Here is a 13,111-nt window from a genome sequence, read left to right as displayed (position 1 = left end):
AATTGCCCTGGAGCTTCCCGAAGCTTCCTACACGAGTCCCGTCATCTCCGTGTTCTCTCCTGACACCCGATCTTGCTAACGCTGTGACCAAAATGACTTCCCAAATCGTTCCGTGATTCAGAAGACCACCAAATCTAGTACCTGTCGGGTTCCTATCGACGGACATCCACCGGCATCACGGACGTCACTCTGCTACTGTCCACGTAAGAACAAAAGTGTGAGTCTGCCATCCTCGAGCGGTTTAGAGTAGCTCTACTTACACCACGTCCACGTTGGAGCCACCTCCGGGAGGACAGAAAACGTAGGCGGCCCTGTCGGACACCACGCTGTCCAAGGCTTTCATCAGGACGTCGGGCATGTGGTCCGTTAACATCTTCGGGCCGATGAGTATTTTGCCGAACTGTGATTCGTGTGCCCACCTCGCACTATACCGAGCCGCGGCGCGGCAAAACCTGAGACAGACAGAAGCTGAACTCGCGGAGCGCCCCCCTTGGCTGGAAGCGCGCGTCAAGGGGGACCGAGCCACGCCGCCCGCACTCACCTCCCCGAGGTGCCTTCTTCCTCCAGGTGGATGATCCTGCCGGGAGGGTAGAGATGGGGGTACTTGGCGGGGGACTCCAGGGGGGAGTCGCTGGAGAAGCTGTATGTCGGGGACCCGTGCGTCAGCAGGCTCTGCTCCCCCAGAAGCGGCTGCGTCAGGTGTCCCTGGGCGCCCCCGTCCAGCTCTGTTGGAAGGTTGTCAGGGTCGCCTCCGAACAGCTCATACCAGCACCCGCGCAGCAGGATCTTGTACTGAGGGGAGAGCGAGAAGGCAGGTGCCTGTCACCCAGTCCTTCCCGGGCCACACAGACCTCGGACCACAGCACTTGCTGCGGGACGGTGACCTCAGAGCTCAGATACCTCCCTGGTTTGTTTAAACCACAGGTCTTAGGAGCGTGGACCTCGGTGGCCCGAACTCCTGTATCTCTTGCACAACGAAGCCACATCAAACTTGAAGCAACAGTAAAAACCACATCGTGCAGATTTTGAGAAAAAGTTACCCTTAATTCTTTTTAGGCAGTTCTGCCAACCAGCTTCATTCTTTCCCTTAAGCACATTACTTTTTAAAAATTTGAGGAGTGGGGGGTAGTTGGTAAGGAGAAAGCTTATTAAAAGAATTTTTTTGAAAGTCAGAAAACTTTGTTTTCATAGTAAATTGAATCATCAAAAACTCTACATCCTTGGGGCGCCTGGGTGGCTCGGTCGGTTAAGCGTCCGACTTCGGCTCAGGTCATGATCTCACAGTCCGTGGGTTCGAGCCCCGTGTCGGGCTCTGTGCTGACAGCTCAGAGCCTGGAGCCTGTTTCAGATTCTGTGTCTCCCTGTCTCTGGCCCTCCCCCGTTCATGCTCTGTCTCTCTCTGTCTCAAAAATAAATAAACGTTAAAAAAAAAAATTAAAAAAAGAAAACAAAAAAACTCTACATCCTTGTTACCACCTATCATCCGCTGCCTTGAAACATACCTCTAAGAATCATGTTTATATTACTTCTTTAAATGTTCATTTATTTTGAGAGAGAGAGAGACTGTGAGCCAGGGAGAAGGGCAAGAGAGAATCCCAAGCAGGCTCTATGATGTCGACACCTGACACGGGGCTTGATCTCCTGCACCGTGAGATCATGACCTGAGCCAAAATCAAGAGCCAGATGCTTAGTCGACTGAGCCACCCAGGTGCCCCTGAGAATCCTTTAAAAAATAATAATAATAAATAAATTATATATGTGTGTGTGTGTGTGTGTGTGTATGTTTCTTTTGAGAGAGTGAGCTCAATTGGGGGAGGGGCAGAGAGGCGAACAGAGGTTTGGAAGCAGGCTCTGAGCTGTCAGCCTGGTGCGGGGCTTGAACCCACGAACTGAGAGATCATGACCTGAGCTGAAGTGGATCATTTTTAAATCTGCCCTTAAAAAAAAAAAAAAAAGTGTTTTTTTTTTTCTCAGTACATCATGGATATCTTTCTCTGTTGGTAAATGTAAATTTATGTCACCATTTCTAAGGACTACAACATTCCATGGTATACTAATAATTCTTAAACTCTATTTGGCAGCCTTATTTTCTAAGCTTTGGGACCAAAAGCATCAGAATACTGTTGGTCACAAGACAGGGCAAAGAAAGCGCATCACTGAAGTGGAACAGGGAAGGTTCTACCGCGGTCTCTAACCGTGGCATTTCAGGACCGAGCCGTGTGCTTTCCTTGGCATCGGCCCCGAGCCCCAGATGGAAGCTGTACCCCGGGGAGAGAGAGCCTCAGGCAACGGCATCGAGTGCGCTGGGCTAAGAGCCTCTGAATTGAGAAACTTCCTCTTGGGGCACACGCGGCCTCCAGCTCCTGCAGACCCTCTTCCGGGCACCCCCAGGTTACCTTGGGCTTGTCACAGTGCGCGATCACTCGCAAGATTCTCTTCTTCAGATCTCCCAAGTTGGTCACACTTAACCTGTTTAGCAGAAGACCAGATTGAAGCTCGAAGTCCGGTCTTTCAGCTGCCCCGAGCCCCGAGGAAGCGCCGGCAGACTCACCTGGGGATGATATCCTTGCCTAGCACAAGCGACACGGTGAAGTTCTTGGAGTGTTCATAAAGGGATTTGCTGAAATTTCAGAAAGATGAACATTCGTCAGGTTTCAGGATCCTATTGCCCGCAAAGAGCTCCAAAGAGAAACCAAGCAACTTTGCCAGGTGACGAGGTCAGTTTTCAGAGACTTGGGCTGTTCTCTACCCTTTAAGAAAGGGGAAGAGAAAGTAGAGAGCATCCAGTCGGAGCGACTCCTTCCCCGGGTTCTAGTAAAGCCACAACAGCCGTCAGCCGGATCGAGACGGCAGACCACGCGCGTGCTTGTACCCTCCGCCCCCGCAGCCCCGCTTGGAGGGACCTAACAGACACTCTTGCCGGGCTCCCGGGGGGCTCAGTTGCTTAAGTGTCCGACTCCATTTCGGCTCAGGTCATGATCTCACAGTTTGTGGGATCCAGCCCCAAGTCGGGCCCTGCAAAGACAGCGGGAGCCTGCCTGGGAATCAATCAATCCTCCTCTGCCCCTCCCCGGCTCGTGCAGGGGTGTGCGCGCTCTCTCAAAATAAATACGCTCCAAAGAAAAAACACCAGCTGGCAAAAACGGAGAAGGACAGATACAAAAGGCTATCACTGCTTATAATAGCAGAGGCTGGAAACCCCAATGTCCACCCCTGGAGAGCTGTTCAATTCATAAACCACAGCACGTCCAGGGAGTACCGAGTCCTCAGCAGCAGGAGAGTGAGGGTGGCCTGTGCTGCTGTGGGGTGGTCTCAGGACACACGGTCAAGTTACAAGTTACAACAACACCCACGGCAGCATGAAGACTTAGCTACCTTTTATCGAAGAGGAGGAGGAATGCAAAGTTGTATCCGTATTTGCTTTTATATGTAAATACGTGAGAATTATGGAAAAGCGAAGTTAAAAACTAATGGTGACCTCAGGGAAGAAGGATGGAAAGGAGATTTCTCTGAGTGTCTCTTGCTCTGTAGAGTTGTCTTTGGAACCATGTCAGTGTTTTACATAATCATAAAAATTAAAAGAAGGAAAGCACTTCCTAGCATCGAGAGTGAAAGAAATGAACCTAGCGGTGTATTAGCCAAACGGAAGGATTATTTCAGGTGACCTTCCAACAACAGAAGTCGGCTGTCCATCCCTGGGGGGGATATTACATAAGAACAAAACCAAGTGTAAAAAAAACCCAAACCGCCTGCAGCAACCCTCCCACTATCAGCATTCCGAAAGTGGTCAGTCTGTGTGGCCTCTGCACACATACATAGGTGCGCACACGGCTCTGCGGACCTACTAAAAACCGGGGCTCAAGGAAACCAAGATTTTTAGCATAAGAGAAAGAAAGATACAATTTCGGTAAAAATCCCGATCTTTAAGTTGAAAGTGTCAATATGAAGTAAGGATACATTTTCTCTTTGGGGTAACAACAGCATTTCCTACCTCTTAGCACTGAAAAGGCCTAGAAACCGTGACCCCGCCTGGCAGGAATGGGGCACCCGGTGCCCGGGTGACAGTCTCTAATACCATTTCCTACTCAAAAACAACACAGTACTCCATGGAGAGACGGTTGCTGCTTCCAGATGGCAGGACCGGGCAAGAAACCTGAGAACGTTTTGCGGTGCCAGAAAGGAGACACCTGTCCGGACACCCGGGGCCGTGGCAGGGTGAGAAGTCTGGTTTGAAGGGACTCCGCTGGCCAAAAGGGGACCGTGGGAACATCAGCAACTCTGCTGCAATGGGCTGAGATAGTTTCAAAGAATTAAGGTCCACCTCTGGAGAATGCTAGAATACCGATTCAGCACTCGGCACACAGCTAAGGACAGGGAAGGATTCAAGCATTCATGCATCTGTTCTGCTTAAACTGTGAGAAGCTTATACCTCAGATAACCAAGTACTTGGAAGAAAAGTTTTTTGTTTTTTTTTTAATTTTTGGCTAATAACTGTAGAAGGAATGCCAGAATATCAACATCTTGCAATCTCTAATAAAATATGTACATATCAGTTATCAGCTGCCAACGTCACAGAGCCCAGCAGACCGGTGCCTCCTGAGGTGATCCAATAGGAATCACGTACCATTCCCACCACGCATTACTGTCAAAAAAAATCAACCCCGAGTCTGTCAAGTTTCTAGACATAATTACCATCTTCTAGGACACACAGCCAGCGGTACGCAGGAACGTGTTACGTGACATGGTGAATATACGAGAAAGGAAATCCAGAATGTGGATTCTCCACAACAAGTAACCTTGTTTCGGAAATAAAGAGGGAAATGAGAAATCTATACATTAAGAGAGTTCACAGAATTTCTGTTGTCTGGATTGCCTGCATGTACACTACTAAATGTGATTAAAAACGAACAAAAAAAAAAAAACACAGTTACAAGACAAATCCACTATATCCAATGTGAGAATCTTGTTTGGAATTTATAACTTTTATGAGATCATTGGGAGAACGTGATCAGTTAGTTACCGGTACGAAGAAATTATTAACTTTTTAAAAAAGTGCTCTACGCTATAGAGATCAGCATATTTACAGATAAAATGATAGGTCTCAGATTTGCATCAAAGTAATCTTGCCATGGGATCTGTGGGAAGCAGGGGGTACCTGAAGATTCATCGTGTTAATAAACTACTGAAGCTGATTAAATGGTGGCTTCTGCTCTTTTGACCTTGGTTTGAATTTGTAATTTCTGTATGAAAATTCCATTTAAAAAAAAATTTTTTTTTTTTAACGTTCATTTATTTTTGAGACAGAGAGAGACAGCATGAATGGGGGAGGGGCAGAGAGAGGGAGACACAGAATTGGAAGCAGGCTCCAGGCTCTGAGCCATCAGCCCAGAGCCCGACGCGGGGCTCGAACTCACGGACCGCGAGATTGTGACCTGAGCTGAAGTCGGACGCTTAACTGACTGAGCCACCCAGGCGCCCCTGAAAATTCCATTTTAAGATGATCATAAGCACTGAAGAGAGCATTAGTGATCTCGTAAAGAAATCCGAAGAACTATCCAGAAGGTAGCACTAGAAACAAAGAAACAAGGTATGAGAGACAAGTTCACAACGTGCAGTAAGAGCAAGGCAGTAATGCCTGTCTGATGGGAGGCCCCCAAGGAGTGGGAGACCGCAGAGGCAGCCATCTGCCACATGTGACTAGGCCTTCACAGATTGGGGGATCTAAACCTTTCAAGCAAGATACATTAAAAGGAGATTCTACAAGCACTTAGGAAAAAAGCAAACACCCATGTAACCTGGATGCACCTTACTGAGTAAAAGAAATGCAACACAAAAGACAGTGTATTGTAGGATTCCATTTATGACATGCTAGAGAAGAGAAAACTACAGTGACAAAAAGATCCTTGGATACCTGGGGGTGGGTGGAAGGGACTGACGGCAAAAGGACACAGGACATTTTAATGGTGATCAGCCCCGAAAGGAAAAAAAAAAGAGAAAACTGTCATTTGTGAAGTTATTATATACAAAAAAAAAAAAAAAAAATCTGCAGAGGAATTCTAATTAATAGGTAAATTTAACAAGGCTGTTGGATACAAGAGGAAAGACAAATTTCTATGAGCTTGATCTACGTCAGCCAAAGGAGAAAATGATAAAATTTAATTGGAAGACATTAAAGGGTCCCGGAATATTTGAAAAGCGACTTTATGTTCAAAGGCTGGAAGGCTCAGTAATGTGTTAGTTACCTCCAGAGTGAACTAGAAAGTAAAGGCAGCTGAAATAAGAACTAAGCTTTTTGTTTACGGAACTTGCAAAGTTGATCCCAAAATTGATATGAGGTGCAAAGGGCTAAGAACAGCCACGAAGCTCTTGCAAAAGCAAAAGGCACGGGGATTTGCACCACTAGAGGCCAACACTTTGCGTTGGCAGCAGGGGAAGGGCTACGATGTTGCGCTGTGTGAGGGGGAAATGACTGGATCCCAGACTCACACCGCACACAAAAACGCAATTAAACACAGACTAAAGATCTACCTAAAGGTGAAAGGCCAGACTAAGAGCTGTTGGAATAAAGATGAGCTTCGAATCCTTACGATAGAAAAAGATTTCTTTAAAAAAAAATTTTTTTTTACATTTATTTATTTTTGAGAAACAGAGTGAGACAAAGCGTGAGCGGGGGAAGGGCAGAGAGAGAAGGAGACACAGAATCTGAAACAGGCTCCAGGCTCTGAGCAAACGGTCAGCACAGAGCGTGATGTGGGGCTCAAATCCACAAACTATGAGATCATGACCTGAGCCAAAGTCAGACGCTCAACCGACTGAGCCACCCAGGTGCCCTGAAAAAGATTTCTTAAATAAGAAACAAAAATCATAAATGAAAAGGCTGACAAATGAAGGTTAAAATCAAGAACGCAAGGAAGTGAAGACAGGACTCAATGCAAGTACAGAGCACATTGAGGAGCAGGAGAGCATATTCACGACACTTACTTGCAGCTGCAAAAGAACGGACTACATAATATACGTGTTTGCAGATCGAGAAAGCAAAAGACGACCTGACAGAAAAATGGGCAAAAGGAACACCACCAAAGTGGAAACTCAACAGACAAGGAATCCAGTTCTATAAATCCTGAAACCACACAAATCCAAACTGCTATGTGGAGACCTGAATATAAGCAGTAAAACTACTTTTTAAAGCAAAGGAAGAGGGGCGCCTGGGTGGCTCAGTCGGTTAAGCGTCCGACTTCGGCTCAGGTCATGATCTCGCGGTCCGCGGGTTCGAGCCCCGCGTTGGGCTCTGGGCTGATGGCTCAGAGCCTGGAGCCTGCTTCCGATTCTGTGTTTCCCTCTCTCTCTGCCCCTCCCCTGTTCATGCTGTGTCTCTCTCTGTTTGAAAAATAATAAACGTTAAAAAAAAAAAATTAAAAAAAAAAAAAAAGCAAAGGAAGAATTTTCACAAAGGTCAAGACAGGGAGTATCTGCAGGGAAGGAGAGGACGCACAGGGAATTCTAAGTCACTGAACACTTGGTTTCTCAACGTGGGTACAGAGCGCTGTATTTTTAAATCTACTTTGTTGAGGTGGACACAGCAAAATCACCCAGTGTGAGTGGACAAGTCCTGACAAATGCTTTAACTGCTTAACTGCCACCACCATCACAATAAAGAACGTTTCCAGCACCCCCAAGAGCCCCCCTGTGTCCTCTGGCCATCAATCCCACCCCCACCCCAGGAGGTGAGATAACTGGAATCCTACAATAGGTCTTGTGTGTAGACTTTTCTTCACATGGCAAAATGCATCCACATTGTAAAGATGTTTGCTTATCCTTCTCAGAAAATGTAAATTTTGTATTAAATGTTTCACAATCTAAAAATTCAGTTAAAAAAGTCATTCCTGGGGCACCTGGGTGGCTCAGTCGGTTGGGCGTCTGGCTTCGGCTTAGGTCATGATCTCACAGTCTATGAGTTCGAGCCCCGCATCGGGCTCTGTGTCTCTGAGAGACAGCTTGGAGCCTGAAGCCTGCTTTGGATTCTGTGTCTCCCTCTCTCTCTGCCCCTTCCCTGATCACACTCTGTCTCTCAAAATAAAATAAAAACATTAAAAAAAAAAAAAAAATTAAAAAAAAGTCATTCCTGTTGGGGCTCCTGGGTGGCTCAGTCAGTTAAATGTCCAACTTTGGCTCAGGTCATGATCTCGCAGTTTGTGGGTTTGAGCCCAACATCAGGCTCTGTGCCGTCAGCTCAGAGACTGGAGCCTGCTTCGGATTCTGTGTCTCCCTCTCTCCCTGCCCTCGCCGGCTTCCTCTCTGTCTCTCTCTCAAAAATAAATATTAAAAAAAAATTTTTAGAAGTCATTCATGTCTTTTGATATGTATAAATGTATATTTTAACATAAAAAGAGCTTTAAGGGGCACCTGGGTGGCTTAGTGGGTTAAGCTCAGGTCATAATCCCACAGTTGGTGAGTTCGTGTCCCGCATCTGGCTCTGTGCTGAGAGCTCAGAGCCTGGAGTCTGCTTCAGATTCTGTGTCTCCCTCTCTCTGCCCCTCTCCTGCTCACACTCTGTCTCTCTCTCAAAAGTAATAAACGTTATTAAAAAAAAAAAAAAAAAAGCTTTAAAAATTGGAAAGGTATACAAATATTTATATATAAATATAATGGATGGAATTATAATTACTAAATATAATTATAATTACCAATAGTACCACAAAATGTAAATTTCCATCCATAGAATAAATATGGCATAACCAGATAATAGAATACTCAGCAGCTACATAAAAAACATGCTCTCAAACAATATTTAAGGATATCATGTATACAAAATATTATGTCCGGGTGACTGGCTGGCTCAGTTGATTGGGCCAACTCTTGATTTTTAGCTCAGGTCATGATCCCAGGGCTGTGGGATCCAGCCCTGTGTTGTCAGACTTGACGCTGAGCATGGAACCAGCTTAAGATTGTGTCTTTCTCTCTTTCTGCCCCTCTCCAGCTTCTGCTCTCTCTCTCAAGTAAGTAAAAAATGTTAATATGTAAAACATAGCCACACACAAGCAGCTAGAAGTAAACAAACCTAAATAGTTACAATGTGATTTCTGGGTAGAAAATCTCTGATCTTTCCACTTTTTTACATTTTCCAAAACTTCCATGATGGATACAAATTTCTTTGTTCCTCCCCTTTTTCCTTCTTTTTAAATTATAGCACAAACTTCTTTTATCATTAGGAGAAAAAATTATGTAGGATTAAGTATGTTAAGTAAGAAAAGAAAAATATACTTTTGAACTTAAAAAAATAATCAGGAAACAAATTCAGGAGAGTTGTAGGCTACAGGACGACTCCGGACATAACACGGGGCACAGTATTACGCAGGTTCGGTTGCAGTAAAGCAAATACTGCGGTACAGCGACTAACGTGAATCGTTTGGTTTCCCAGCGCAGAGAAGTTCTGTTTACACGCGTTGCAGTCTATTAAGTGTGCAACGTCTATTTAACTTTTTTTAACGTTTCTTTATATTCGAGAGAGAGACAGAGCTCAAGCGGGGGAGGGGCAGAGAGAGAATGAGACACAGAATCTGAAGCAGGCTCCAGGCTCTGAGCTGTCAGCAGAGTCTGAGGCGGTGCTCAAACTAATGAGCTGCGAGATCCAAAGCAGCTGAACCAAAGTCAGACGCTTAACCCACTGAGCCACCCAGGCGCCCCAAGTGTGCAATGTCTATTTAAAGTGTGCAATGATGTGTCTACAAAAACAATGCACACACTGTAATTAAAAAATACTTTATTGTGGGCGCCTGGGTGGCTCAGTCGTTTAGGCGTTCGACTTCGACTCAGGTCATGATCTCACAGTTTGTGAGTTCGAGCCCTGCCTCAGGCTCTGTGCTGACAGCTCCGAGCCTGGAGCCTGCTTTGGATTCTGTGTCTCCCTCTCTCTCTGCCCCTACCCTGCTTGTGCTCTGTCTCTGTCTCTCAAAAATAAATAAACGTAAAAAAAAATTTTTTTTTAAATACTTTATTGCTAAAAAATGCTAACCACCATCAGAGCTTTCAGTGAGTCATAACCAGCCATCACACGTCAACATAACAAAATAATGAAAAAAATTGAAATACTGCAAGAACCTTTAAAATGTGACAAAGACATAAAGTGAGCTGATGCTGTTTGAAAAGTGGTCCCAACAAACTTGCTTAAGGCAGGGCTGCCACAAACCTTTATTTATTTAAAAAAAATTTAAAAAGTGAAGCAGTACCTGCGAAGCACAATAACACAAGGTATGTACTTGTATACAGGAATCTGTTGTTGGCATAAGCTAATGAGCTATCGGAAAGAAAAATAAGAAAGCAATCCGACTTACAGTTGCACCCCAAAAACACGAAGGAATCAGTTTAACCAAGGAGGGGCAAGACGTGTGCACTGGAAACCCTAAGACCTGATGAAAGAACTGAAGACAAGAATAAATGGGAAGCTTTCCATGCTCGCGGACCGGGAGAATTAATACTGTCAAAATATCCACACTACCCAAAGCAATCTAGAGTCAGCTCAATCCCTATTTAAATTCCAATGGCATTTTTCACAGAAATAGACAAAATAATCCTAAAATTTATGCGGAACCACAAAAGACCCCAAATCGCCAAAGCAATCTTGAGAACGAAGAGCAAAGCTGGAGGCATCATGCTCCCGGATTCCAAACGATATTATAAAGCTACAGTAATCAAAATAGTATGGTATTGGCATAAAAACAGACACACACCCCAGAAATAAAGCCAACTAATTTACAACATAGCAGCAAGAATATACGAGGCGGCCAGAACAGTCTCTTCAAGCAATGGTGCTGGGAGAACCGAAGCCACGTGCAGAAGAATGAGCCTGGACCCCTATCTTACACCACAACACGACCCAACTCAAAATGATGAAAGACTTAGATATAAGACCTGAAACCATAAAACTCTCAGAAGAAAACAGGCAGTGAGCTCCCAGACATTGGTCTCAATGATGACTTTTTGGATCTGACCCCAAAAGCAAAGGCAACAAAAGCAAAACTAAACAGGGAGGGACCACATCCAACCGAAAAGCTTCTGCACAGAGGGAACGACCGACAAAATGAAAAGGCGATCTGCGGAATGGGAGAAAACATTTGCAAATCATACCTCTGACAAGGCGTTGATACCCAAAATATATAAAGAATTCACACAACCCACTAGCAGAAAAACAGTAAGATTTAAAAATGGGCAGAGGAGCAGAACAGACATTCTTTTTTTTAAGCAATACTTTGTGGTTTTTTTGTTTTTGTTGTTGAGAGAGAGGACACCAGTGAGTGAGGGGCACAGAGAGGGAGGGAGAGAGGGAGAGAAAGAGAGAGAGAGGGAGAGGGAGGGGGGAGAGAGAGACAGAGAGAGAAGCAGGGCTCACCCAAAGTGGGATTCGAACTCACAAACTGTTAGATCACGACCTGAGCTGAAGTTAGATGCTTCACTGACTGAGCCACTCAGGCGTCCAATACCTTTTTTTTTTTTAAAGTTTATTTTTGAGAGATAGTGCACACGCGTACAAGCAGGGGAGAGGCAGAGAGAGAGAGAAGGAGGGAGGGAGGGAGAGAGAGAATCCCAAGCAGGCTCCATGCTATCAGCGCAGAGCCCCACATGGGGCCTGATCTTGTGAACCATGAAATCACGACCTGAGCTTAAATCAAGAGTCAGACACTTAACCGACCTAGTCACCCAGGTGGCCCTAAACATTTTCTTTTTAAGTAGACTCCACACCCAGTGTGGAGCCCAACACGGGGCCCAAACTCACGACCCTGAGATCAAGACTCGAGCCAAGATCAAGAGTCGGATGCCTGACAGCCACCCAGCCACCCCGAATGGACTTTTTTCCAAAAAAAGACATGCACGTGACCCACAGGTACGTGAAAATGCTCAACATCACTACTTCTCAGGGAGATGCAAATCCAAACCACGACGAGATATCACCTGACACTTGTCCGAATGGCTAGTAAAACAACAAAGGTCCCCAAACAAGAAATAACGAGTGCTGGCGAGGATGTGGAGAAAAGGCAACCCCGGTGTCCTGCTGGCGGGAAAGCAAACTGGTGCAGCCGCTGTGGAAAACAGTGTGGAGTCTCCTCAAAAACCTAAACGTGGAACTATCATGTCACCCGGCAATTACACTTCTGGGTACGTGTCCAAAGAAAATGAAGACACTAACTTGAAAAGAGAGCTGTACCCCCACGTTTACTGCAGCATGATTTGCAACGGCCAAGACGTGGGAACTACGTAAGCGTGCATCAGCACATGAATGGAAAAAAAGTGGTGTGTGTGCACGTGCATGTACAATGACCATAAAATACAATGAAATTCTGCGATTTGCAACCACACGGATGGACACTGAGGGCATTATGCTAACTGAAATCAGTCAGATAGACTTATTTACTTTTATAAATACTGTATGATCTCACTTATATGTGGAATCTAAAAAAAAAATCCCCCAAAGCCAAGCTCACAGGCACGGAGAATACAGGCTGGTGGCTGCCAGAGGCGAGGGCTGCAGGGCAGGTGGACTGGGTGAACGGAGCCCAAGGGCGCAAAGCCCGAATTATAAATAAGTCACGGGGACCGATGGGGATGGAAGTACAGCATGGTGATGAGTTACTAACACCAGATGGCACATCTGAAAGCTCCTAAGAGAGGGGCGCCTGGGGGGGCTCAGTCGGGTGAGCGTCCGACTTCAGCTCAGGTCATGATCTCATGGCTTGTAGGTTTGAGCCCCGCGTCGGGCTCTGTGCTGACAGCTCGGAGCCCGGAGCCTGCTTCGGATTCTGTGTGTCCCTCTCTCTCTGCTCTTCCCCCACTTGCGCTCTGTCTCTCTGTCTCTCTCTCTCTCAAAAATAAACAAACACTGAAAGTTGCTAAATGAACCTTAAAAGTTCTTATCCCAAGGAAAGAAATTCTGTCATGTAAGGAGACAGAGGTTGCCTAGGCTTCTTGTGACCATTTCACAACGTATTGTGTGGGACATCTGATGTGAGCCGTCCCTCCGTGTAGAGAATCTCCTCTCCGTGCCCTTTTGGAGAGCAGAGCTGTGCTCACGCAGGCCTGTGAAAGGCTGTTCGGTGTCCCTGCAACTGTGCAGTGCTTG

The 13,111-nt window shown here is 45.8% G+C and overlaps 1 protein-coding gene across 2 annotated transcripts in view; it reads right to left on the bottom strand.

Moving 5' to 3' along the window:
- Nucleotides 1-13,111, bottom strand: part of DAGLB (diacylglycerol lipase beta) — a 37,815-nt gene that overhangs the window by 3,500 nt on the left and 21,204 nt on the right. The window contains exons 12-15 of one of the 2 annotated variants that reach the window (XM_042922507.1): nt 2,552-2,620; nt 2,397-2,469; nt 542-792; nt 261-452 (exon numbers count right to left, since the gene is read on the bottom strand). In XM_042922507.1, the coding sequence (XP_042778441.1) occupies nt 261-452; nt 542-792; nt 2,397-2,469; nt 2,552-2,620 (585 nt within the window). The remainder of the gene's footprint in view (nt 1-260; nt 453-541; nt 793-2,396; nt 2,470-2,551; nt 2,621-13,111) is intronic. The other variant, XM_042922508.1, reaches the window with a different exon arrangement.

This window comes from Panthera leo, chromosome E3 (genome assembly GCF_018350215.1).
Source record: "Panthera leo isolate Ple1 chromosome E3, P.leo_Ple1_pat1.1, whole genome shotgun sequence".
NCBI lineage: Eukaryota > Metazoa > Chordata > Mammalia > Carnivora > Felidae > Panthera > Panthera leo.
This window is presented reverse-complemented; position numbering and strand designations above follow the sequence as displayed.